The sequence below is a fragment of the Thamnophis elegans genome, chromosome 2 (assembly GCF_009769535.1).
Source record: "Thamnophis elegans isolate rThaEle1 chromosome 2, rThaEle1.pri, whole genome shotgun sequence".
Taxonomy (NCBI): domain Eukaryota; kingdom Metazoa; phylum Chordata; class Lepidosauria; order Squamata; family Colubridae; genus Thamnophis; species Thamnophis elegans.
Window position 1 is genome coordinate 95,116,358 of NC_045542.1, and position 27,797 is coordinate 95,144,154.

At 38.3% G+C, this 27,797-nt stretch overlaps 1 protein-coding gene across 1 annotated transcript in view; it reads left to right on the forward strand.

Annotated features, from left to right (window-relative positions):
• The window catches only part of ITK (IL2 inducible T cell kinase), a 41,999-nt gene that overhangs the window by 6,989 nt on the left and 7,213 nt on the right, over positions 1–27,797 (forward strand). Inside the window, exons 2-13 of the mRNA XM_032208619.1 lie at positions 14,480–14,584; positions 15,956–16,037; positions 16,805–16,933; positions 17,803–17,843; positions 19,075–19,226; positions 19,405–19,470; positions 20,863–20,917; positions 21,846–21,925; positions 23,705–23,841; positions 24,554–24,628; positions 24,976–25,147; positions 26,214–26,430. Of these exons, the coding sequence (XP_032064510.1) occupies positions 14,480–14,584; positions 15,956–16,037; positions 16,805–16,933; positions 17,803–17,843; positions 19,075–19,226; positions 19,405–19,470; positions 20,863–20,917; positions 21,846–21,925; positions 23,705–23,841; positions 24,554–24,628; positions 24,976–25,147; positions 26,214–26,430 (1,311 nt within the window). The remainder of the gene's footprint in view (positions 1–14,479; positions 14,585–15,955; positions 16,038–16,804; positions 16,934–17,802; positions 17,844–19,074; positions 19,227–19,404; positions 19,471–20,862; positions 20,918–21,845; positions 21,926–23,704; positions 23,842–24,553; positions 24,629–24,975; positions 25,148–26,213; positions 26,431–27,797) is intronic.

The following is a 27,797-nucleotide window of genomic DNA, read 5'->3' on the forward strand; positions in this document are numbered from 1 at the left end:
AGACATATTCTACATTTGTAGAATATAAAATCACATGCGAAAATGGGCAAAAATGTAACTTCAGTGTAATTTATTGATGGACATCTTGATAGCAGTAACTTTTGGGGATTTAGCCTCATTTGGTCATATCAGGGTTACTTTATAATATAGCATGCAAGTATTCTTTGGAAAAAAAATTGATGGTCGTATTTGAGGCATTTAACTGACAGTGCATTATAAAACAGCATCAGCTGCCTTATAAAAAGATACATTATATAAATAATACATAATATAATATCTTACAGCACATTCAGAAATGCCCATAGTGAATTTAAAAAGACATAGAACAGCTGCATTTATAAAATATTTATTAAGTTATACAAAGCTTAGCTACACTGTGTGTGATGAGGAATTAAATGGTACAAAAATACAGGATTCAATTACACAAAATTTCTTTTCTAGTATATTGCATGATTTCATCCAAGATACATCTCTCTATATTAGCCCTCCCACTATCATAGCTTGCAAATCTGTTAAACAGCAACATTTACAATGTCCAGCTATCGTAATGTCCATCAGTTTTAAATACAGTTCATTTGAAAGGTACAGTGTTCACAAAAATTCTTATATACTTATTCCATCAACCACGAAGCACTGGTGGTATTTCTCACTGTTCTAAAGCAGATATGCAGGTCGCCAGAAATAGTTGACTTTTTTTTTTTGGGGATCTTTTAAAAATATATATCTTAAATTATTGCTTGTTTTTTCTCATCATAATAATCTAGCAAACAGATGTGTCAGTAATGAAATCAAAATCAATAAGAAGCAAGCACTTCTAGCTTAGGATCGCCTCAATCCTGCTTTGAAGATTTTGATAACTTGATACTTGATTGAATCCAGACTGAATTAGGAAATCACATGGGTCATTAATCTTATGGGAATGTTCAACTTCTAATTTTAAAAAATATTTTAAGAATATACATTTAAAATCCATTGCTAAATTTTATATATGAAAAGTGTGCTCTATACTTCTTGTGCTATCACTTCTTCTTTCCTTATAGTAAAGTCCTTAAACAAGGACCATAGCTGACCAGATTTTCAGAAGTTCTGGAGTTCTCTCCTGAAAATCTGTAGCTTGTTAAACTTCTCTCATTTTCTTCCTGATCCAACTTTGTTTTCAACATTTTTATCAATATGTATAAATGGAGATACAAACATGTCTTGCAAATATAGCATATTTAGCATTTAAATATGTATTTTAAAATATTTGATATGTTATTGTGTCATGATATTCACAGAAGTCTGCGACATGAGCTCACCTAATACATGAACCATGTGAGTCTGAGAAAAAGTTGCTTCCCTAGGATCACCTGCCAAACCTGTCATTATAGTTATTAAAATTATGGTGCCAGAGAATCAGTGTTTGATCACTATCTTGATCCCAAATGTGCTTTTCAAAAGGCAGTTGAAGCTTTCAGAACAAGCTTCTTGGATAAGAAGTGAAACATTTTCAGGGAAGAAATTAAAGTTCAGCTGCCTTTTGAAAAGCACCTTTGGGACAAACATGACCTGGATGATTGGAAGTCTCTATAAACAGCACTATGTTTAACACTTAAATCATAATAATTATGTTTAGTATGGACTAATGAGAGTCAAAAGTCATACATTCTAGGAGCATCTAACTTGAGGAATTCTGGATTATATAACAACACAGAGGCAACATGGCCATAGAGAACTATGAACAAGATAAGATTCATATATAAGGGTGGCTGTAAAAGCAATAAGTCTTCAGTTATGTTTCTTTCCAATCTTATTTCTTACTTTCAGGCTTAGTTCAGAAATATGTACCTTAGATGATAGGCAGTAATTGTGAAAAAATCCTTCTAAAATAATTTGATCATTTGTTCTGCTGTTTTTGTGTCTTTCCCTCAGTTATGTTTTATACAATGCCTTGAAACTAGATTTTTACATCAGTTAGAAAGAATCAAATTTCATAAATGAACTAAACTAAATCATAGATATATAACTTGTAAGGGACATTAATATAATTCTAGATTTAAATATATTCTTCTGTTGAAATATAGTTAAATCATCAAAAAAATCATTTATATTTCTATAAAAGTTGTTTAAAATATATTACATATTTTATGAGCTTCATTCTAAAGGAACATCTGTAGGATTGGTGGATTTAAATTGCCTTGTTTGCACATTTTGCATATTGTATATATAACTATTAGGAGATCTTTTTGAACCAGTGCAATTTACCATGGAATGGATGAATGAGAATGAGTTTTCATTATTGATCTGAACATATCCAGAACAAAAAAGAAACAGGACACAGACTCTAGATTTAGGCAAGCATCACTTTGCCATAACGTAAGTCAAAAAAGGCCTCTCTAGTAATCCATTCCCAGAGTAACTAAGTAGATTCTTTTGGTGAAGAATCATTCCACTTACCCAGAGGCAGGACCAGATAAAATTTGACTGATTCTCCACAAAAGTTGAATAGAGCTGGACCTATTTACCATTTGGGTGGTACACTTCAGCTGGTATTTCCATGAACCCATCCATGCTTCTTCCAATATTTCCTGTTGTTTAGTTTCCCAATTGAGTTAGGCTCAGTCTTTACAGAGTGTTTACTCTTTTAACATTCAAAGGCTTGAATAACATTCAAAAGCTGATAAATTTAACGCCCCCCCCCCCCAAGAATAATTTATTTATTGTGTCATCTTTTGAATGAACTCTTTATGTTTGCAAGTTACTTGAAACCATTTTTGCTTCTGTTGGATCCAATTTTAAGTGTGAAAAGACATAACAATTCTTTTTTTTTTAAAAAAGACAGGTATGATCTCTGGGCTAAGAACTAGGATCAGGTCTCCTTAGTTATTTCATATTCCATGCAATATTAAAACTTTGGGCTAGATTGGATGATTGAGGTGGTGGTGGTGAAATCCAGGAAGAAAGTAGTAGCAAATCCTTCTAAACTGCTGCCAGTAAAATTGCAAAGAAGTGTATTAAAAGTTCCCCAAGAGCTGTGTTTCACTTGAAAAAGAGCTTTACCTCTTTATTTTGGATAACAGAAGATATATCCCACACAGTCAAATCTAGTTTTAATTAGCTAATATGTCTGCTGTTTTAAACCATTCTGCCAAGTTGCTTCTCATGTTATCTGCCAAAACTATCAATGCGCTTTTCTTGCATTATATGTATGTATGTATGTATGTATGTATGTATGTGTATGTATATGTATATGTATATGTATATGTATATGTATATGTATATGTATATGTATATGTATATGTATATGTATATGTATGTGTATGTGTATGTGTATGTATATATAGCTAATACAAACTTTTGTTGCATGCACTGCATGTTAGTGCAAGTGCAGTAGGTATTTAAATTTATGGTCTTGTCTTTGCTACTCTGAATTGTATCTTGTGGTTTTCACAATTAAAACCACCACATGAGACAGACTGAGACATCTTTTTGCAGTTCCTCTCCTGCTATGCTTACTTGAAGCACAGCAGATAGCCATAAATATTATATCTTGGACATTTTATAGGGTTGGTTTTTATAATCATTATCTGTTGCACTAGTACATGGATAAGGAAAAGTGTTCCCTAGAGATATCCTGGATTGGTACCTCCACAGTCCTTCTCATTTGGCTTGTTTAAATAAGATTGACAGGAGCTGAACTTTAAAATATTTCAAGGGCACTAAGTTACCTACTGAAGTTCTATGGATTTTACTCTTGGGCCTAGAAATTAATTGCTATATTCTCTTCACTGGAGCCCTGAATTATGTCCAACCTACAAAACATGCAGTGTTGTTTTTTTTTTACTACTGGTTGCTCATGCACTTGCTTGCATGTGCATGTGCAGAAGCGTCCACTGCTACTACTGGTTCGCCCAATCCAGACCAAACCGGGAGCAACCCACCTCTGAAAATATATAGCTAGCAAGGTGTTACAAGTAAGGAACTTGTAAAGTGCCAGCTTGCAGCTCACCCAGTACATTCAGTTTCCTATCAATTACTATCAAGTTCCACGGTGAAGGAATCAATATGCTGCAGAGAGATGTTCAATTGTTCCCATTACTTTGGAGGGAAGCTAAGCATGGGCAGTGATTCAAAACATAGTCAGTTGAAGAAATGTCACCACTATAAGGTAGATTAAGACACCAATACCATGTAGGTATTGAAATATTTTCTATTTAAATAGTTAAAGACAGTCTTGAAAATTTTAAAGTACTGTATATACTCGAGTATAAGCCTAGTTTTTCAGCCCACTTTTTGGGCTGAAAAAAGCCGCCTCGGCTTATACTCGAGTCAGTGAAAAATTTGCCCGAAATGGAGGAGAAAAAGGGGCGGGGCCATGCCGCTGGGTGACACTCGTGAATGGCCCAGTGCCCCTGTGAGTTTCCCCTCCCTCTGTGTCAGTTTGCCGCGCAGCGCGCACCGCACCATCCCCCCTCCTCACGTTCTAATGTAATGCAGGGCTGTCTTACGATTCCCCTTCCTCCCCCTCCTGCCGCTCTGCAACGATGTCCCACCTCCTCCTTGTTATGGCAAGCAGCCACATAGCGATGTCCCACCTCCTCTGGTACAGTGATCCAATGATAGGAATCACTGTGCCGTGTGTCATAGGAGGCGGGACATCGCTCCCGCGGCTGCACGGGACATTATCATCACAGCGGGACATCAGCATCATGAGGTGAGTGAAGTATTTCATTGAATACACCGCTAGTTTACTGTTTTTCTTTGAAATAAATATTCAAAAACATTATTGGTATCTATTTTTATTTTTGAAATTTACTGGTAGCTGCTGCATTTCCCACCCTAGGCTTATACTCGAGTCAATAACTTTTCCAGTTTTTTGTGGTAAAATTAGGTGCCTCGGCTTATATTCGGGTCGGCCTATACTCGAGTATATACGGTACTTCCCCCTGTTCGTACTGTATTGTGTAAATGTAGTGTATGTCTAATTTTTTGTGTGTGTATTTTGTATGTCTGTAAATAATTAAAAATTTAGAAAAAAAATAAAAGTACTTCCTCTGTCTTTCCCTTTATCTTTGTGTGAACTAAGGAGAGGTTTGTTTGAGACAGTTTTTTCAAGTTATTTTTTTAACCCAAGCTCAAGCTCTGCTTATCTGACTGTTGTCTTGGTAGCAACTCTTCCTCCATCCTTCAAGGCCATTCCTTATGTCCTCTATGGATAGGATTCAGCAATGGTTACAAATGCTATACTGGTATAATTTATTCCCAATTCAAAGATAAAAATTAATTCAACAATGGGGAAAGAATTATATTCTAATTCTCTCTCATAAGCAATAGATACCTTTCTACAATGATAAAGGATTAAGTTTGGGGAAGAGAAAAGTGAAGTATGAAGGAGATATTTAAAAGCTATTTTTCTTTTGCTGTTTTTACTGCTTGCTTCTCTAAAGAGCTCTCTTCTTTAGCTTTTTAAAAATGTCCTGGTGATATAAATTATATTCCTAGGCATCTATCATTTGACTCTTCTGTGTTGAGCTCAAGATTTATGCAACTTAATTTGCTCTGTTCTGTATCGTAAAATGGTACCTCCTAAAATGTCTAAGGGCTCGCCACAGCATCATAGTAGGTAACATTTGCAATCTTCCCTTATGCCTACTTTCAGGTATCTATGTTTATGTTACACAATCCAGTTTTAATTTTGAGAAGTAGATCCCTGTACACAGATAACCACAAATTCAGTAGCCAACAGTAAAGCTAATAAAATAGTAAAGCAAATCTAAACAACAAAGCTTCCCAGGAGAAATTATTTATTGAAACAGCAACATCTGGGCTGTACTGTGATTTATTATTGTAAAGATTGAGATTCAGCTGGTCTTTGTATTTTGAAGGAGTGGAGATTCAGCTCTAATTCAGCAAGTATAGTTTAATAGGACCTGTAAATGCAGTTTTTATTGCTGACTATATTCAATCTCTGTGATGAGATTGATTTTAAACCAGAGATGTTAAGGTGTCTATAGCAAAGCACTTCTGAAATGCTCATGGTTCTTCTTGCATTTTGTATTTTGGAATTGGAAGTGGAATTTATTCGATTTGTAAGCTGCCCTATTCCCCGAAGGGACTGTATTTTATCATCTGATGATAAAATCTTTAATAAATTATTCTTGTTGGATTATTTGCATATTTTCCAGGTTATCTTTGTTTAGTTTAGTTTAATTTTTAACATTCAAAATGCCATTGTGAACTATTATAATAATAGTCTATAAAAAGAAAGCAAATAAAATCTCAAAGTCTCTATTTAAGCATAGTATAAATCTGTTAAAGTTTTGGATACAACAAAAAAACAGCAATGATCTTTAAAATGTATAGGCTTCGGGCAGATTCTCCTAAAGAGATTTTCTTTGCAGGGATTACTGAGAAAGTCTTTACTATAATGCCAAATCTTACAGGCAGGTAGGTTCCCATCAAGAGATGATCCAAATCATATGCTGCATATAGCCTGAAAGTTTAAAAATAGCCATTTGTGTTTTTCCTATAAATAAACATGAAACCACACTACAACAGCTGTCCTATAATAGGCAACTTACCATTTGACCAGATTAGAATCTTTTGGCTGTGTTGGTTGCAATAAGCAACTTCCAAGGCACAATGCTTTAACAATTTATTGCAAGAGATTAATCTAGTTGTTTCCAAAGCATAGATAAAAGTGTCCGGGCTATTTTAGTTTTTTAAAAGGTTAGGGATGGTGGAGGAGCCTGAATCAGTACAAAGTATTTTGCTGTATTTCAGCTGGCAGCAGCATTGGTCAGTCTTATCTGGACTCAGAAGCTAAACTGTGTTTAGCAAGATAAGTACTTGGATCATTAGGAAATACCAGGGCTAAATGTGAAACTAGTAGGGAACATGTTTTATTGAAATACTTTAAATCACTTGTTATTTTAATGTTTTTTTTGTAAAGGTTTTGAAAGATTGCCTTTTGAAAGTTTAAGTTTGACTTACTTCCCATATACAGTTGGCAATATAAGCAACTAAACAATATGGTCTGTAATGTGCTAATAGCTTCTAAGATACCTGCAATTTTGTTTTCTTTAAGACATGCTGTGCTATAAATGAAAACCAACAATTCAATTTTAAAAGATATAAAAAAGGTAAATGGAATTATTTGTTATGTAACTATGGAAAGAAGAGTTAGAAAAGTTCCAGTTTTAGGAATCAATGACTCCAGGTGTTTAAAAAGGTGAACTATACTTATGATTTAAAAATGAAACTAATTCATCAGACAATATTATTTCAGATCTATTTGGAACGCTCAAAGAATGTTTAAAAATAGATAGACACCTAGAAAGTCTTATATTCGTGATTAATAATATTTTTTAATTCACATGATTTGGTCTGGGTCTACTGTAACTTTATTTTTATTTCAAATTAAAAGATAGATACAATTTGGGGAAGAAATGTTAAAGTATCTCCAATGTAGTGTTGAATTATTTTCCTAAAATGTAGAATTTGCCATATTATGAAGAGTTTTCTTTTTCGAACCCTTGTAAGTCTCTAAAAGGGATTAAAGGGAATAATTCTATGTTATTTAAACATAGAATAGGAATAAATCCAGGTTTTGAGCTTATTATCTGTTTTATTATTAAGTGTTAGTATTCTAATAAGTATAAGATGACATTAAGTTTCTATATGGTCCAGATTTAATGATAAGTTCAACATTTGAATTAATTCCATGTAAGTATTTCTATATAAATCTTTTGTTTTTGTGTATTCAGTCATTGTTCAGTTCATTTAATCATAATATATTTAGATTTTACATTTGTATGGGTTTTTTGTTTTTAATTTTTAAAATGTATTGACTTTTTGGGTTTTATTTTAGCATTTTTTTCTCTTATTACTTACTTATGTCTTAGCTACTGTATCTAGTATCCTGGTATTTTTTTAAAATTCTTAATATAGTAAAATACAAGAAAAATATTTCATTGAATAGTGATAATACAAAAAAGAAGATAAAATCTATATCACCTGCAAGTATTAACAGTCATATCAGGTCTGTACGTTTATATTTTCTATTTCTAAACCCTCAGAGTTTGTAATTAGTAGAGGTTGTACTAATAAAATACTCAATAAATAATATTCCAATTCATCCCAATTATTCTTTAGCAATTTTGGCAGCTTTTGAATAGTTGGATAAACATTAAAAATGAGTTGATACATGGAAAAAGATTTGGGTAAGAAATGTAAAATTTACACAAGCCCAAAATTTGAGAGAAAACTTTTATAAGATGTTTTATAGATGGCATTTAGATCCTAAAAAACTGGCCTCTATGTATCTGAATTTATAACCTAACTCCTGGAGATGTGATTGTGCTGATGCTACATACTATCATATATGGTGGACTTGTAAAAAGGTTAAAGCATTTTGGATAAAAATATGATGGATTATGCAAAATGTTCTTTAAAAAAGGATAAAGTTTACCCCTCAGTTATTTTTGTTAGGTATAATTACTGATTATACAGTTATAGAGACTAACCTGATTTTGCATTTAATAACTGCAGCAAGACTGCTGGTGGCGCAATACTGGAAGAAGAAAGATTTGCCTACTATTCAAGAATGGACATTAAAAGTAACAAACTTAGCAGAGATGGCTAAAATATCAGCATATCTCAAGGACCATTCCAATGAGAGATATAAATTGGAGTGGAGAAGATGGATTGACTATACTCAAAATAAATATGGGACTAAGAAATTCCAGATAGCTTATGACTGAAGAAACAAGTTAATAGTTAGTTAGTTTTAGTTTATTAGTTTTGTATGCCGCCCACTCCCAAAGGACTCCGGGCGGCTTACAATAAAAAGGGAAGGGGGATAAATAAGACAATACAACAATTTAAAATACAACAACATTCACAATTAAAGTGGGGCTGGATACTTCAACAGCCCCAGGCCTGCCGGAACAGCCAGGACTTAGTAGCTTTACGGAAGGCCAGGAGGGTAGTAAGGGTCCAGATCTCAACGGGGAGGTCGTTCCAGAGGGCTGGAGCTGCAACAGAGAAGGCCCTCCCCCGGGGGGTCGCCAGCCAGCATTGGCTGGCAGATGGAATCCGGAGAAGGCCTAGTCTGTGCGATCGAATCGGTCTTTGGGAGGTAATTGGCAGGAGGCGGTCTCTCAGGTAACCAGGTCCGAAGCCATGCAGGGCTTTAAAAGTAATGACTAGCACCTTGAAGCATGTCCGGAGACCAATCGGCAGACAGTGCAGTTTGCGGAGGATAGGTGTAACGTGGATGTACCTAGGTGCACCCACAATCGCTCGCGCGGCTGCGTTCTGGACTAACTGAAGTCTTCAAACGCTCTTCAAGGGCAGCCCCATGTAGAACGCATTACAGTAATCCAGTCTTGAGGTGGCGAGGGCGTGAGTGACTATCCAAAGGGCCTCCCAGTCCAGATAGGGTCGCAATTGGTGCACCAGGCGAACATGGGCAAAGGTCCCCCTGGTCACAGCCGACAAGTGATGTTCTAACGTCAGCTGTGGATCCAGGAGGACTCCCAAATTGCGAACCCTCTCTGAGGGGCGAATGCTTTCACCCCCCAGGCTAAGGGATGGAATAGCTGGACCATTTTTGGGAGGGAGCATCAATAGCCACTCGGTCTTGTCGGGATTGAGTGCAAGCTTGTTCGTTCCCATCCAGACCCTAACAGCCTCCAGGCACTGGCACATTACTTCTACTGCTTCACTGAGTTGGCACAGGGCGGACAGATACAGTTGCGTGTCGTCCGCATATTGGTGGTATTTAATCCCGTGCCATCGTATGATCTCACCCAGCAGCTTCATGTAGATGTTAAATAGGAGTGGGGACAGGACCGAACCCTGAGGCACCCCATAATTAAGGGGCCTAGGGGTTGACCTCTGCCCTCCGACCAACACTGACTGCAACCTGTCCGAGAGGTAGGAGGAGAACCACTGTAGGACGGTGCCTCCCACTCCCACCTCCCGTAACCGTCGCAGAAGGATACCATGGTCGATAGTATCAAAGGCCGCTGAGAGGTCAAGGAGCACTAGGATAGAGGAGTGACCCCTATCCCTGGCTCGCCAGAGATCATCGATCAGTGCGACCAAAGCAGTTTCCGTGCTGTAACCAGGCCTGAAACCGGACTGAAAGGAATCCAGATAATCGGTTTCATCCAAAGGCCGCCGGAGTTGAAAGGCCACCACTTTCTCAACAACCTTCCCTACAAAGGGGAGGTTGGAGACAGGACGATAGTTACTTAAAATGGCTGGGTCCAGAGAAGGCTTCTTCAGGAGGGGTCTCACCACCGCATCCTTTAGGAGGAGCGGGAAGGATCCCTCCCTGAGAGAGGTGTTAACTATCCTCTGGATCCAGCCATGTGTCACCTCCCTGCTGGTCGAGACCAGCCAGGCAGGGCATGGGTCCAGTATACATGTGGAGGCACTCACCGCTCCCATGGCCTTGTCCATTTCCTCAGGAGCGACAAGTTGAAACTCGCTCCATAAAATCCGCTCAAGACCTTACCCCGGTACCTCGGCTGGTACTGTGCAATTGGAGTCCAGATCTGTCCGAATCCGAGCGACTTTATCCGTTAGAAACTGAACAAATTCCTCAGCTCTACCTTGTAAAGGGTCGTCCGCCTCCCTCCCTTTCAGAAGGGCGCGGGTTATTTTAAACAAGGCGGCTGGGCGCGATTCAGTGGGTGCAATAAGAGCGGCAAAATACGCACATTTCACTGCCCGTATTGCCACGAGATAGGTCCTGATATAGGCTCTCATCAGTGCTCGGCCTGACTCAGAGTTACTGGCCCTCCAGCAGCGCTCTAGGCGTCTCTTTTGGTGCTTCATCTCCCGGAGTTCCTTGGTAAACCAAGGAGCCCTCCTGGATCCGCAACCTCGGAGAGGCCGCAAAGGCGCAATCCAGTTTAGAGCCCCCGCCGCTGCTGTATTCCAGGCAGCGACTAAGGACTCCGCTGGACTGTGGACGGGAGCGTCAGGTATTTCTCCAAGCGCTGTCTGAAATCCCATAGGGTCCATCAGGCGCCTGGGGTGGAACCACCTAATTGGTTCCCCCTCCCTACAGTGGGGGATTGGTTTCCGAAAGTCAAGCCTCAGTAGGGAGTGATCAGACCATGACAAGGGCAAGATCAATGCCCTTCAAATCTAGATCATGTCTCCACTGCTCCGAGAGGAATACGAGGTCAAGCATGTGACCCGCTGAGTGAGTCGAACTCCGAATTACTTGGGTCAAGTCCATGGCTGTCATGGAAGCCATGAACTCCTGCGCCCCATCAGTGTGCTCACCAAGGGAAGGCAGGTTGAAATCCCCCAGCACCATAAGCCTGGGGAACTCTACCGCCAGCTTGGCTACTGACTCGAGGAGCAAGGGGAGGGCTGTTGCAACGCTGTTGGGAGGTAGGTATGTTAACAACAAGCCCACTTGACCCTCAAGGTCCAACTTCACCAACAGGGACTCACACCCGACAAGCTCTGGAGCAGGGATCCTACGAGGAACTAATGACCCTCGGATGATGACAGCCACTCCCCCACCCCTTTTCTGGGGTCGCGGCTGGTGGAGCACCTGAAACCCTTCTGGGCACATTTCAGTGAGGGGGACTCCTCCCTCCGGGCCCAGCCAGGTTTCAGTAATACATGCCAGGTCTGCCCCCTCGTCTAACATTAGGTCCCGGGCGAGGGGAGCTTTGTGAACCACAGACCTGGCATTTAGCAACAACAGCCTGAGATCAGGGCCCTGACAACTCTCGCCATCTGGTCCTGGAGTGGAGCTAACAGGGCCAGAAGGGGGGATCGCTGTGACATAGCGAACCCTCCTTCCCCAGTAATGGCTAGCCCTGAAGTTCCCGTCGTACCTGCCCCTCCCCGTAATAACTGTAATGCTCCAGCCCACCCCCGCACCCGTAGACCCCATTTCCCCTCTCAGAGCCTTCGCTCCTTCCGGCAGGCGATTTATATCAGTCATTCTAGGATGGGAGGTAGGCCTGGGCCCCCTACCACTTCTGCAATAGCACTCAGTGGAGGAGGCACCAGGCTGTACTCCCAGTCCTCTCATACATACACAACCACTCACCCATACAGTCCCCACATAAGTCAGTTAAAACACAGAAAATACAACAATAATGAGATTTTAAAAAGTGGGTACAGACATCAAACAGGCACACCATCCACACCACATTCATAAAATTTGCGGAGCACTGCGCTAGTGCGGTTTAAAATAGCCAGTGGTGCGGAAGGAGGAGGGAGAGCTGCCCCACCCCTCTCCCTTCCTCCAAGTCCCAAAAAGACACCCAAGGCCAAAGGCCCAAAGTCCGTGTTGGGTGAGGTGGTTGTAGATGGAGGGGGACAGGGCGTAAATGCCAGATATTAACACGCGGCAACTTCGCAGTCTCACACCCTCCAAATCAGGATGTAATTCAAAAGAAAAGCCAACGATGGTCCATAGAAGATATGTAGGTGGTATGCAGGGGAATGTCTTGTTTCCCCCCTCTCCTATAGGCCTGAGAGGGTCCAAAGTCTGGGGGTCCAAAGTCTGGGGGTGGCTGGAACAGATCGAAAGGGAGGGGGATGCATCGGTTGTTGAGACGCCAAGTCCCCACCCGTGTTTCTGCCATTCTCTATCACTCCTTCCATAAACCGAATGCACCACACATACACAGACCATGGCGTCCTAGGAGTTGTATTAGATGGGCGCTGTCCGAGTTGGTGTTCCAGGGGCAGTGACGGGTGACAAACGGTCAGAGGAGGCCAGATGTTGAAAGGCCAGGAGAGTGGAGAGTCAATGCTGGGCAGGGGAACAGGCGGAGGCTCCACAACAGCGGGGGCAAGCAGAAGAAAAAAAGTTTGCCAAAGGATGAAGCCCAGACATGCAGAGGGGCGAAGGGGAGAGGCTGCGACGGCGAGGGAGGCGAGCAGAATGGAGGGAGAGGGGGCATCCAAGGAGGGCTATGGCGGCGGCAACCACAGCCAGCCGCCCGATCCGCCCGGTCCCGGTCAGGTCCAGATAGATAGATCCCCACCTCTCCGGGGCGATGATGAGTGGTAGTGTCCATTAATAGGGTCCTCAAGGCTCACCACTCAGCTGGATAGAATCAGAAATCGCCAAAATCTAGGTAAAAATGCTGCCGTCAGCAGCGCGGCGCCGCCATCTTCCCCTCCACACAGCGTGAGTTACTCCGCGGCCACCAAGGATTGCGCCGTTCGGTATCACCTGGGAGCGCGATTCTTCAGGATGTCTAGTCCTCTCGTTCCCTGGATTCCAGTCCTCCCAGGGGACCTTTTTAGAAGGATTTCTGGTTTTTCCTCTCCTGTGCGATATCTCATTGATTATGTTAGCAATGGCATAACCAGGCCCAGCACCCGCTTGTCAAATTTGACTGCTGCTGGCACATTTCTACCTTCTAATTGTTTGGTCATGCCCTCCATTTCTATTTTGAATTGGGGTACGAACTGCAGAAGAGTTGACACGCTATTTCCCCAAAGGCATCTGCTTGAGTAAAGTCTAACCAGCGCTTCACCATGCCCTGTTCAAGCATTTTTCAGGATCCTTTTATATGTGGGTTGAGCATTTTCTGGGAACATTTTTAAATAATGGATGACAGATAAATTGTATCAGTCCTTCTAAACTCTATATAGATTCTCATATGGTGACACTGAATGCCATAACCTATAAATAGAATGTAACTGGCAATCTATTTGCACTAAGTTGTCATCTGCAAGCATGGAAAGATATAAGCTATCACACAGCTGTGGGCTGTGTAAGGCTTAATTATATGTGAGTGACAACTATGCAAAAATCTATCCTCCCATTTTGTGAAAGTTTTGTGAAATCAAAGATGCTTCTTCTCCTTGATTGCATCTTAATGCCATTTCTTATGAAATAATTAATTGTGTATCATTTTTGCAAGCCACTCAGATTTGTTTCTGATAGAAAAGGCATAAGATCAGTTGCTTGTCACATTCGAAAAATTATTCCGGAAACTCCACATTTAAGCTCTGTCTGAAAGGAATGACAAAATGTGTTACATCTCAGTTGTAGAAAAATCAAAGCAGGAAATCAGTTACTTTCAAAGAGGGCTGTGAATCATTCAAGGCAAGGCATTAATGGACAGCAGGGTTATTATAGTAGTTGCTTTTTGGCTTCCTGTTCAATGCAGCTTTTATAGCAAACTATACAAGCCAATGCATTGATGCTTCCTAGATCTACCATGGAAAAAGAGAGAGGGGAAAAGAAATCCTACTATTTCTCAGAAATAAGTCAGCTACATGTTCAGAAATTTAATTAGACATTTCCCTAGACATTTTTTTCTTCTCTATTTTTTTTGTGTTATGCTGAAAATCATAACATATCATTCATTGTTTTCACTTCCCTTGCTAAAATACTTTCCAGACACGTAAGTTTAAAGACTTAGTAGTGTAATGTCATGTAAGCAATGAAACCAACCATGGGCCCTAAATGTATTTTGTATTTTCTTTCTCCTCTTAGAAAAAAAGAATTCTAAAGGGTTCAGTTGAACTATCCAAGATTAAATGTGTAGAACTTGTAAAAAGTGATGTCCCAGTTCCATGTCACTATAAATATCCTTTCCAGGTAAGTATCAACATATGCCATTACAATCATGCTAAACATAACCAATACATCAAACTTACAAGTCATGCTTAATGCTTTTTTAATTGACCAAAAGATTTAAGGGGGAAAACTGCTTATGTGGTGAGAGAGAAATTGTAGCAAAAACAGTTTATAGAATTTCAGACTTGTTTCTGTTTTTAATGCTAATCGGCATTTTTTAAAAGAATCCAGCTGCTTTGTACAATACCTTTCGGATCAAATTTTAGAACAGTATATAAAATTTAATTTTATACACATATTCTTACTGTTTCTTCCGTTGTCTATTTCAGCCTCTTGCTAACATTATTTCCACCTGCCACAAAATGCTTTCAATAGTATTCTTCTCTAGAAAGAAAACTCTAGAAACTCCCAACCCCATCCTCCAACACAAGTAATTAATTGGAGAAAAAACTTTTCCTTTCTTCTGGGAAATATGGCTTCTTTTGAGTGGGTTGCACTAAAGCAAACCAGATATATAATAATTTAAATGGCATATGAAATCATTTTTCCCCACAGCTGTAGCCCAAATGTTAGTTTCCTGTTTAGCAGTGAAATGAAAGATCCATCGTTTGCTGTGAATATAGTGTCATTCAGAAAATAAAAAACAAATGATCCTAGTGATACAATTCATGATTGACCAAGGTAGAGATAGCTTATGGTTTCTGTTTCTTACAGGACAAATACAGAAGTGAATATTTGTTGGGGAATTAAGAGTTTTACAACCTCAGTTAGGTTTACTCTCTTTTAAAGAGCAAAATTCTCTTCCAGCCTGTGGAAATCTGTAGAAATTTTGAGAAGAAGGACTAACAATGGAATGGCAAAAGCACTTAGACTTATGTACCACTTTACAGTACTTTACACCCGCTCTAATTGCTTTACAGTCAGAATATTGTCCCCAACAATTTGGGTCCCCATTTTACCCACCTCGAAAGGTTTGAAGGCTGAGTCAACCTTGAGCCTGGTGAGATTTGAACTGCCAAATTGAAGGCACCCGGCAGTTAGCAGAAATAGCCTGCAGTACCACACTTTAACCATTGTGTCACCGTGGCTTATGATGGGTCTTCAGTGCTTTTTATTATGTTTTATCCATTCTGTGCAAATATATGTAATGTATTCACTAGACACACACACACACATGCCACACACACACAAATATATCAGAATGAGAAATAATGTTCATTTGACAAAATGTTTAATGCAATAATTTTGTTAGTAATCTGCCACCACATTAAAATATTATTTATTAATACAAGTTCACTTTTCCTTCTAACATCACATTAGAAACCATTCATAGAAAGTGGGCTGATCCTGTTCAGTTTAGAATCGACTAAATCCTTTTTCCTTCCATCACAGATTTTTCATGACAACTATATGCTCTACATCTTTGCCCCCAACCTAGCAAGCTGCCAGAAATGGGTCATGGTTCTGAAAGAAGGTAATTTGTAACTCATCACATTGTAATTTCTCAGGTCAACACCTCATTTGAAATTCAGTATGTCAAGGTAACATACTGACTAAGGTAATTAAAGGCTAAGAAATACATATTGGACATAAGGTTTTTGTGGCTTCCATTTTTATATTCCTGTTTCCAGCTGCAACCGTTAATTATTTTAATATCATTTTTTATTTTAAAAAAAGTTAATGGCAAACTGTTGATGGGAAATATTTATTTCACCTCCATATGCTGGGAATAATGTTTGAGGATGAAAGGAATATGTGTTTATCTACGTATCTAATTAAATTATATGCTGCATCAACGTCTCCTTTTACATAACAGCACATTAAAATAAAACAAGATTGGCCCTTATTACAATGATAACAGCTTATTCTTGTATTATTTGTAGTAAGTGCAATGGCATGTACATCATCTGTTCATAATATCATGGTGAAATCTGTTCTCCAAACTTCAGGAGTTTTGCATTTTGCTTTGTTTTAATCAGAGTAAAAGTAGCTTTTGCTACTTCAGGATGCTTTGGAATTTCACCAATACCAGTTCTCTTCTCTTTCATGGGATAGAGGATGTAATGGAAGCAATTCTTTCCCATCAAATGTAATGATTAAAATCACTCTCTAGGAATTTGGGAAATGGCAATCCCAATGCACTTGCAGGGTATCAATTGGGGGGGGGGAGTATATTGTAAAAGCTATTTACCATTATCAGGATTGCTCTGCTTGAAGTATCTGACATTTTCCCCATTTTAGAAACTAGGAACAACAGCACTTTGGTGTCAAAGTTTCACCCAGATTTCTGGATAGAAGGACGATGGAGATGTTGTTCCCAGCTAGAAAAGATGGCAACAGGCTGCATGGAGTATATTCCAGCCAAGACTGGTAGGAAATTCAAAAGCTTCTCTTCCATCAAGGCTTCCAGAATCATTTAAAGTACTGCTATATAAGCTATAGGACATCTGTAAAATGTGTATGAGAGAAGTTCAATAAAGCTTTATGTTTAATTCCATTATTTTTATGTAGGGGCTTGACTGCCTTTTGGTTTGGCTCATGAGAGTGATCTGCTCACCATATGTCTTGAATCTGTAATGTGGATCTATTCATTTCCTTTGGAACTGAAGATTTCCAGACTCAGTGTTGCTCATCTATAAAACCAATAAATGTCTAAATCCTTAACTTCTACATAATATGGTGCAAACAATGTGAAATGCCGGAAAACCTAATTAGAATTATTTTCTTGTGCTTCTTGCACTGTGTTTGTGATGCAGTCACTGTTTAGAACATATGTGGATGGTAATATTAGCTGTCATGCACTACATGGGCTGTACATTAATTATACATCTTAAATAAGCAAAATGAATATTGTGGATTATCTACTTTAAGTATTAGGTTTCACTTTTCAATTCACTAGGATCTGTGAATGGTTTTTCTTTCTGGTTCACAGGCATCACTTCCTTTGCTCTGGCATCTGTGTTTAAGGGCAATACTCTTATCCTCATCACTCATGTCCCGATTGTGGGTTGCTGTTTGCTTATAGTTTCTATTCATGATTCTTAATCCAGTCAGTACCTTACCCATTCTGTGGGTCATTGAAGATGTTCATTTCAGCCCATGATTAAAAAATATTGGAAATAATCAATATACAGTTACTCTGTAGTCCTTGAAAACACTCAGATTTATAAAGCTCTTACTTTTTTTTCTGTTTGGTATGCACACACGCTATGTTGATTTCATGTTTTTTCTTTTCCTAGTCTTTAGTAAACCTCTTCCGCCTACACCGGAGAATAACATGGTGAGCATCAAGATATGGGTAGTACTAATAGAAGAGCCATCATATTATGGCATTGATGTCATGATGCCTGAAGTTCAGTTTTTGAAATGTTATATCAGATTTTACATCTAAGATGTGGTTCAATAGAATATCATAATTCAAAGGGACCTTGGAGGTCTTCTAGTCCAACTTCCTGTTTAGGCAGGAAACCCTACACCACTTCAGACAAATGGTTATCTATTTTTTTCTTAAAAACTTAACAGTGTTGGAGCATTGACAACTTCTGGAGGCAACTTGTTCCACTGATTAATTGTTCTAACTGTCAGGAAATTTCTCCTTAGTTCTAAGTTGCTTCTCTCCTTAATTAGTTTCCACACATTGCTTCTTGGCCTGCCCTCAGGTGCTTTGGAGAATAGTTTGACACTCTCTTCTTTGTGGCAACCCCTGAGATATCGGAACACTGCTATCAGTGATAGCAATTGCAATAATGATTGCAATTTTTTTCCTAACATTTCTAATTAAAATTTTAATAATAGCTCTGCAATTTGTGATGATCATATTTCAATATCCATCATTTGAATGATCTTGCATGATGCCTTCTACTATTATTTTCTAACAATACTGCAGGTAGAGGCCAGTTTGGTTTAAAAAATGTAAGGTTCATTCATTCAGTATCTGTTTATAGACAAAAGGCATAATATTGAGCCAATTTGGTCTAGCCGTTAAGGCATCAGGATAGAAAATGGGAGAGAGTGAGTTCAAGTCCTGCCATACCCATGAAAGCTGGGTACAAAATTTATTGGCAAAAATAATAAAGGCAGCCACAAATAAAACTTAGCAATAGCACTTAGACTTATATACTGCTTCACAGTGCTTTACAGCTCTCTCTAAGCGGTTTACTAAGTCAGGGTCTTTCTCCCAACAATCTGGGTTCTCGTTTTACCCACTTCAGAAGGATGGAAGGCTGAGATTTGGTCTGCCAAACTGCCCACAACCAGCAGTCAGCAGAAGTAGCCTGCAGTACTGCACTTTAACCACTGTCCCACCGCGGCTCTTAATTATTTAAATAATAAATTTAAAAAGGCTAATATGCCCTACAGTATTAATATTACAGGCACCTATATTGTGTAATTCTAGAAATCTTCCTTTTTTGAAATATATGATTTGATAATGCTGACATACTATATATGTAATCAAATATTTTTGCAGTCATTTTCTGTTTTTAATATGTCTTTCTTTTTTAAAAAAACAGAAATCATCACTAGATACCAAGGAATCTTCAGTAGTTGCCATTTATGATTATATTGCTCAAAATTCTCAGGAATTGACATTACGATGCAATGAGGAATATTATGTTATTGATAACTCTGAAGTCCATTGGTGGTTGGTTGAAGATAAGAATGGGTAGGTCTATAGAAAAAAAGAGACCTTTTCTTTTTTTAATAAAATGTATGTTCTAATTCCCTCCTACATTACATTTTCCCCATAATTTTGTTTTCCTGTCTTGGATTACTGCACTGTACCTTAAGGACAGTCCATGATGAGTAAGACACATAATATATTTTGTTATGTTTTGTTGCAGGCATGAAGGATATGTGCCAAGCAGCTACATAGTAGAAAAATCACCAGACAATCTTCAAATATATAAGTAAGAATGTGTCGCTTCTTTGTATGTAATATCATTATCAAGTTACAACTGAAACTTTGAATTATGTAATTTTTAAATCTTAACATTAAGATGTCAGTTCAATTTTTATTAGAATATAAACTGATAATGGCATTCAAAAGCACATAGAAAAAAAACATAAAGCTGGAAAAATATTGTGAGTAAAAGCAAATAGAAAAATGTTAGTTTTTTTAGAGATCACAGAAAGAAATGGAAATCTCAGTTTTCCTTTCCTTTTATCAGATGTGATTTTAGTCAGGATCAGCTGACCTTTGCCATCTACTTATACTTGCTGTTGACAAGGCCTTCCAAAAGCTTGTAAGAAGGCTGTGCCCATCTCCTCCAACTCATGCAATGTTTCGGAAGGATTTCAATGGCACAGGCAGCCTCAGGAAAAAGGCCTGGCACAGCAAGCAGCTGCCTCGCATAAGTCCAGGCATATTGCCTTGTCAGCAGTGGAAGGAAAGAGAAGGTGACAGTCAGCTAGAGACAGCAGGGTCTATGGCCATGATGGCGAACCTATGGCACACAGAGTGCTCTCTCCGGGCACTCGAGCCGTTGCCCCAGCTCAGCTCTGCTGCACATGCACGCCTCCCACCAGCCAGTTGGTCTTTGTGTCTCTGCTGTGCATGCGTGGGGGTGGGTGGGTGGATGCATGTGGGGGGGACTGGGGCACGGGGTCACACAGCAGTTGTGGGGGGCATGCACACATGCATTGCATTTTGGGGATGCACATGCACCGCCTGCTTTGGGCACTTGATGCCGAAAAGGTTAGCCATCACTGGTCTATGGAGTGCAGGATGGCAGGAGCACCTGGTGCTTTGCCCTGTGGCACTAGGGCAACTGATTGTGCCATGGGCTTCTCAGCAGCAGGGGTGGGGTGGCGGTGCTGGGGAAGACGTTAGAGGCCTGCGGGCAACAGTGGCTGACTGAGACTTCCAGGTATCTCATTCATCCTTGCACTACCATCACTGCCAAGGAGTGCTCCTGTACAGGGTGGCCAGAAGGACAAAGCTGAGCAGAGGGGGGTAGCTCAAGAGGAGGAAGTTCCTCTCCTTGCCAAGGCTTGAGACTGGAAGGAACCAAGACAGGAATGTCTTAAATTGGTGTGGTCCTTGAATTGTGACAATTTGAATTCAGTTAACAATGACAATGGGCACTGCTGGCATTCATATTGTTAACCAATGTGGTTGTGCTTTATGACCTCATTGCTTAGGAATGGAAATTCTGGTTCCAATTACCATCATGACCTGAGGACTACTAGTATCTACAAAAATATCTTATTTATTTGCCATGATATCAAACATTAATGCTGTTTATGAATTGGTTCCACTTGACACACAATATGTTTTGCTTTGTATTTAATCATTGCAGCTGGTACAACAAGAATATCAACCGAACCAAAGCAGAAACAATGCTCAGGGAAGAGGTAACGTAATTCCCTTTAGATAGTACCCACATTTTACTGTACTTAAATCAAGGTCTTGCTTCACTTACTTGGGCATATAGGAAATTAACATACAGTGATGTAATGAGGAAATCGAGTAGTAGTTTTGAATTGAATTGGTTAAAAATCTTTAATTTGAATTGGCTGGTTATGGTGGTTATTGTAAATTATAATTTCCACTCATTGTTCCCCAGTCTGTCTGCTTCCCAGATATGATTGCTGAACATATAAAATATAGGCAAAATCACTATCTATTGATGGCCTGAGTCTTTGGAGGAAGACTGCTATTGGAAAATATGAGATACCAATACAGAACAAGCAAAAAGGAATTAGTTTACTTTTGGTGCAACTAAAACAGAAGACAAATTCTAGCTTTCAGCAACTTTTGACTATTTTGGAAACTAAAATAAGCCCGACTGTTCAGATTAATTTGACATTACTACATTCCTGTCCATTCTCCATAACTTTGAGGGTGTTTGGTCTGTTCCTTGTTAGACATCTTCTCTTTTTCTTGCTCTTTTGTGCTTTTGCTTTGTTTTACTTTCCTTTAGGCAAATTGTGTATGGATCTATGTGTACATTTACAAGCATGAAGTATAAATGCCTTTATTATATGATTAGCAGTGGATACATTTGTTCAGCCAGTTAAGGTGCTGGGCTACAGCAGGAAACCCCAAATTCTAGTCTTGCATTAGGCACAAAGACAGCTGGGTAACTTTGGGAAAGTTCACTCTCTTTATAAACCTACTACTGAAAAATGTGTTGCCAAAAGGATGGCATGGACCTGTCCAGAAGTTCCCACAACTGGAATGAATGAATGAATGAATAAATGCTTACGTAGCATTTCAGACTTTAAAACTGGTCTTTTTACAGATTCCTTTGTAAATTCAATGTATTTCATCTTTCTGCAGAATAAAGAAGGAGCTTTCATGGTGAGAGACTCAAGGCAACCTGGCACCTATACAGTCTCTGTCTTCACAAAAGCATTAAAGTAAGCTAGATCTTAGGAGAGGTAGCATTTTTTTAAAAAGCATTTAAATAAAAATTAATATTCAGTAATACTTTGTCAGGCATTGGAAATATATAAAAATAATTTATTGTAATATATGACTTTTTCATGACATTTTTGGAGATCTTTCTCTTCACAATAGTAATTCATCTTTATCTTGTTTTGCACAATTTTTGTGACAAATGCCTTTTAGCATAACTTGATAATTGAAAATAAGGTAAAAATTGATGTTATATCTAATATCCTGACTTTGTTATTAATACACTTTCTAATAATTGATGTGCTGTTGAAATATACTATTACTATCATTATTTTTAGGCTATAGGTATTCTTGCTGCCCTCTGAATTATTCATTTGCTCTGCTCAGCTTGTCTGCTGCTTATTCCCCAAAGATTTGCACAGCTAAGTGTCAACATATAAAAAATGACCCCCTAATTCCAAATGCACTTAAAAGAGTATGGGGGGAAAAAATAAAACATACAAATATCCTGCACCAGCAAACTCTCCTTGCAATTACAACACATGGAACAGGTAGCTTTTTTCTCAATATTCCTAATGCCCAAATGGATAGATAACCAAACCTGCCGAAGGGTCAATAGCAATTCAACATGGACCCCTTACAAGGCTTCATCAAGTGACAATCCTTTAGTAATGCTACCCAGAAAGAGTTGGTGCTATTTAATCTGATTAATTGATGGATGAATATAGGAGGTTATTCCTCAGATAAACATACATTTGTTTTCAATATTAATTTCTCAACACTAACAGAAGGCATAATTTTGATGTTGCTGCAACAATAAACAATTTTTGTAAACGCTTCCTTTTTACAACCCTATAATCCCTTAATTTGGTGTAGAGTTGGGGTGACTGGATGGACCTGAGCATGCCCTTCCTGATGCCTACATGGAATAAGCAGTAGATATTTTTTCTTTGTGTCCTAGGAGAGAAACATCTGCTGCTACCTAGAATTAAACTCTCAACCTTCCAAGTGGGAAGCAAGTGTCTTCAACCCTTGGGCACTCAATAAATAATTTATATATTTCTCTAAAAGCTAGTTTTCAGAATTATTGGTTCTTTAAATAATCCCAGCAAACACAATTATATGTTGCTATCTCTTTGAACTATTTAGAGAAATAGTCTTCATTTTTTAAAATAAAATAATAGAATATGATATCATTGATGTATTCATTTCAGTGACTGTTCTTCAATCTTTCCAAAGTCGAATCTTAATAGTTTCAGCCTAGATAAAGAACTACAGTTTTTATTTTCTGTATTCCCCCACCCACCCCCAATTTTCCTAAATATGTAACATGTGGCTTTTCAGAGACATTTAATAATGCCAATAAATTTTCTACACAGATCTTTTGGTATTTTCTCTAATTCCAAGATTATTATTTCAAAATCAGAGGAAAAGGCTATTTGTTTTATTTTTTTCATTTTGAAGTAATGGTAGAACTTGCATATATTCTAGCCAATTTAGTCTCCCAGTTTAGACTTTCCAGAGTGTGGCATTCTGGTACTTGTTTGAAGAAACAACATGACAAGAAAAAAAATATAGTTTCACATTAAAAAGTTTTACAGAAAAAAAAATACTGTGGAACTGTATAGGTAGCAGACTCTAATAAAATGGTTCATAATATTTATTCAATGGTTCAAACCCGAATTGGATTGATATTTCATGAATCATTGGTCATTTTGCCTTACTTGGACTTTTTAGCTGCCTTTACTTATTTTAAGGAGACATATTTTCTGTCTTTTTAGCAATGACAATAGCTCTGTTATAAAGCACTATCACATCAAGGAAACCAGTGACAAGCCCAAGAGATATTACTTGGCAGAGAAATATGTTTTTGATTGTATCCCGGAATTGATCAATTATCATCAGTATAATGCAGGAGGTAAGTTCAGACAAGAAAGGTAAGAAGATGCAGATTCTTATTTAATTCTAAGATTCTAAAAAATGGAAGGAAAAATTATCTTGACATCTGATGTTTTAAATAATTCCTTATTATCAAAGCCCTTGGTATAAAAATATCAATTTACTTAGTATCGTCAAATGCTGAAAGTTTCCTGACTACTGGATCTCTTACAGGAAGCCTATATTCCTTGCTTTTCTAGATATTCTGGGAGAAATTTAATATAAAATGATTACCATGATCAGGTACATGGTCAAAGTGCCTATATTCGACATATTCAAAACTTCATAGATCTTGATGAAAAAAATCACATAATAGGAAAATTGTTTTGATATACTTTATTGGTAACTTCATTATTTCTATATTTGATTCTAAGGTACATTCTTATAGCACATCTCCATAATTCTATTTTATGGCCATCATTTTTTTTTCTAAGCTGCCAAAAGCTGGCATTTAGGAGAGGTCCTTGGTGCTTTCTGGGCTTGGTTGTTTTCTTGCAGACATTTCATTACCCAAACCAGGTAACAACATCAGTGCTAGTATATCACTAGCGCTCATGATGTTATCTAGTTTGGGTAATGAAATGCCCAAGCTCAGAGAGCATCAAGGACCCTTCATTTCAATCTTGAGTTACAAAATCCCCCTACTTTTGAGTCTTTTTTAAAATGTATTTGTACATTTCTTCAAAACACAGGTCTTGTTACTCGGTTGAGATATGCTGTCTCCACCTGGAGAGCAAAAGCCCCTGTTACAGCTGGATTAAGTTATGGTAAGTAAACTAGATGTTTTGCTAAAAGGGCTTGTATTTTTTTTTTTTTACTTTGAAACAAAATGAAATTTCTTTTCTTTAAAACTTAAATAAGGGTAAATAAGGCAGTCACAAAGCTTCTTTGTTTCTGTGAATGGGAATAAGGGTGCACAATCTGAGAGGAAGTAATGATTAAATGATTAAATGACCTAATCAAATGACCTTAATGAATTAAATGACCTAATAAATTAAATGACCTAATCAAGTTCTTTCCACATACACAAACACTGGCACTATTGATTATATAACAATTATTATTTATTGGACAAAAGCAATTATTAGGTTGTTTTTCTTTTGCTTTTTCCTAGGCAAATGGATTATTAATCCGCAAGAACTAACATTTGAACAGGAGATTGGTGTTGGTGAGTTTGGGGTGGTTCATCTTGGCAACTGGCTTGATCGGATGAAAGTGGCCATAAAGACAATTCGCACAGGAACAATGTCAGAAGAAGACTTTATTGAAGAGGCCCAAGTCATGATGTAAGCAGTATAAACACCTACTAAATTCCCATTTTATTTATACAATGAATAATTCAGTGATATGTTTTAATTATTTGATGTGGCTCATATTATTATTTATTTTAAAGAATTTTGATAAGCTTGACCACAAACTTTTAAAATTACTTTTATAATTAAACTTAGATTCTTCTTCCAACTTGTTTCTTCAAAGCAACACTGAAGGTTGCGCATCATGGATGAAATTAAAAGATATGATGTGATCGACACATCTCTTCTATAAATATTTACTGGAAGAATTAGAATTATCAAATGAATGTTGTTGTCTACAGTTATGTGCCTATGTTTGTATGAATATTAGCAAATGTGTAGTGCTTCTTAGTCTCAAGTTGACATCAGGCATTTTTAACATTAGGCAAGTCTAATGGCATAAAGCTTCTAAAGCATGTGCATTAAATAATGGTAGTCAGTTTTTGGTTTCTATGCGGGTTCCTTTTAGATATCTTCAGAATTTGCTACATAGTTTGCTATGTACTACTTTTGAAGTAGAGTTTCTATCATTGGCACTCACAAAGAAACTTAAAATATGACTGCTTTGTGATTTTAAAAAAATCTTTCTTACACTGTTTTGCTATGTCTCACAAATATGACTGTCTCCTAAACATGATTGGCACTATCAGGCATTAAACAATTGGGTCCTTGATTGAAGTTGCTATATTGCTGTATTGTTACAAGTTCTACAAAATACAATCTCTAATACTGTTTGCAATTAAGTTTTAAGAAAATTATTTTTCTTTGAGGTAAACTTTATTCACGGTGAGTCTATGAACAACATATTTAACAAGATTCTTATTTTTCAGAAAATAGTGAAATTTTGTATATGTTTGAAAAGAGTAACTTCACAATTGATTTCCATTTCAACAATTATCCATAGTGAATGAGGGAAATGTAGTGTGGTATTTACAATAATCACACTTTTCCCTTTTTCTTTCTTTCTTAGTATATCCATCATATATCTGGGTTTCTTCTTTTATGGTATTCTTCCTCATTTTCTGTTGAAAATTCCTGATTCATCTTTTTGCATCATCAGGAAACTTTCTCATCCCAAATTGGTCCAGTTACATGGGGTATGCATGCAAAATTCTCCTATATGTCTAGTATTTGAGTTCATGGAGTTTGGATGTTTATCTGATTACCTGAAGAAGCAACGTGGAACCTTATCAAAGGAAGAACTTCTTGGAATGTGTCAAGATGTGTGTGAGGGAATGGCTTATCTTGAAGAGGCATCTTTCATTCATAGAGATCTGGTATGTCTGGATCACATCTGGTTTCCCTGCAAAGAAATCTATACCATAAAAAGTCAGCATAAAAATGAAATTATATTATCTTTAAATTTTATTGTAAAATTTACATTTATCTTTAAATTTTAATGTAAGAAGGCTTTCAGCGTTTGGACCAACAGTGGGGATTGTACAACTGTGGATTGTGCAATATTTCTTATTATTCCTTCTATGTGTGAGTGTTAAATTCTTTATTAGTTTTATTTGGTTTTGTAGTGCCCAGTAGCTTTCTATGTAAATTTAATGTCTTCATAGGTTTGCTAATTTCTTATTGTTATTTGGTATGATAATATATGATAACACACCAAGATTCTGTCTGCAGGGCCTAGATAGAGAGGATTATAAAGGACTGGATAGAAAAAAAAACCAGGTTCAAAATCCACCTTCATAAAATTGAATGCTGGTGGATTATGGGTCTTCCTGGATGCAGAGACTTTCCATCTTTCATTCCGGATGGGATAGCATAGCCTCAAACAAAGCCAGTGCTCCATTTACAGAATCATCTAGACCTGTGATGACGAACCTACAGCATGTGTGCACGTGGAGCCATTTGTCAGGGCACGTGAAGCTTGCAGGCCAGCGTGCACTCTTTGGCCTTCGTTTGAGGCCATTTTTCACCCTCCAGAGGCTTCAGAAGCTTCCCTGAAGCCTCCGTAGTGCGAAAAACAACCCTGTGGGCAAACCGGAAGTTTGGGAACGGATTTCTGGTTTGCTCGTAGGGCTGGTTTTAGCCCTCCAGTGTGTTCAGGAGTCCTCAGGAAACTTCCCTGAAGGCTCCGGAGGGCAAAAAAACAACACTATGAGCAAACTGGAAGTCCATCCCCAAACTTCCAGTTTGCCGGTAGAGCTGGTTTTTCGCGCTTCGGAGGCTTCAGGGAAAGCCTCTGGGGGGCTGTTTTCACCCTCCCCAGGCTCCTATAAAGCCTCTGGAGCCTGGGGAGGGTGAAAAAAGCATGCAAAAAAATGGGGGAAGTGCTGGTCATGCATGCATGCGTGCTGTGGTTTTGCGCATAGCATTATGGGTGTGGCACACACACACACAACCCCCCTGCACTCCCCCCTCTTTTGGTACGAGAGCCAAAAAAGTTTCACCATCACTGTTCTAGACTTATGGCTGCTGCTCAAAAAGCAGATGAAATCCAGGAATTAGGGGGCTTTTGTACAGCTTCATCTTTTGTACCAATTATACCCACTCCTGGATCATCATGCCCTGTTCATGGTCATTCATATCCTGGTCACTGGTGAAGTTCATTTTTTTCTGTTTGCCAGAAGTTGATAAAGGATTTTCTGTCAGCGATAAATGTAGGTATTGTACAATGTGGCTCATATTACCT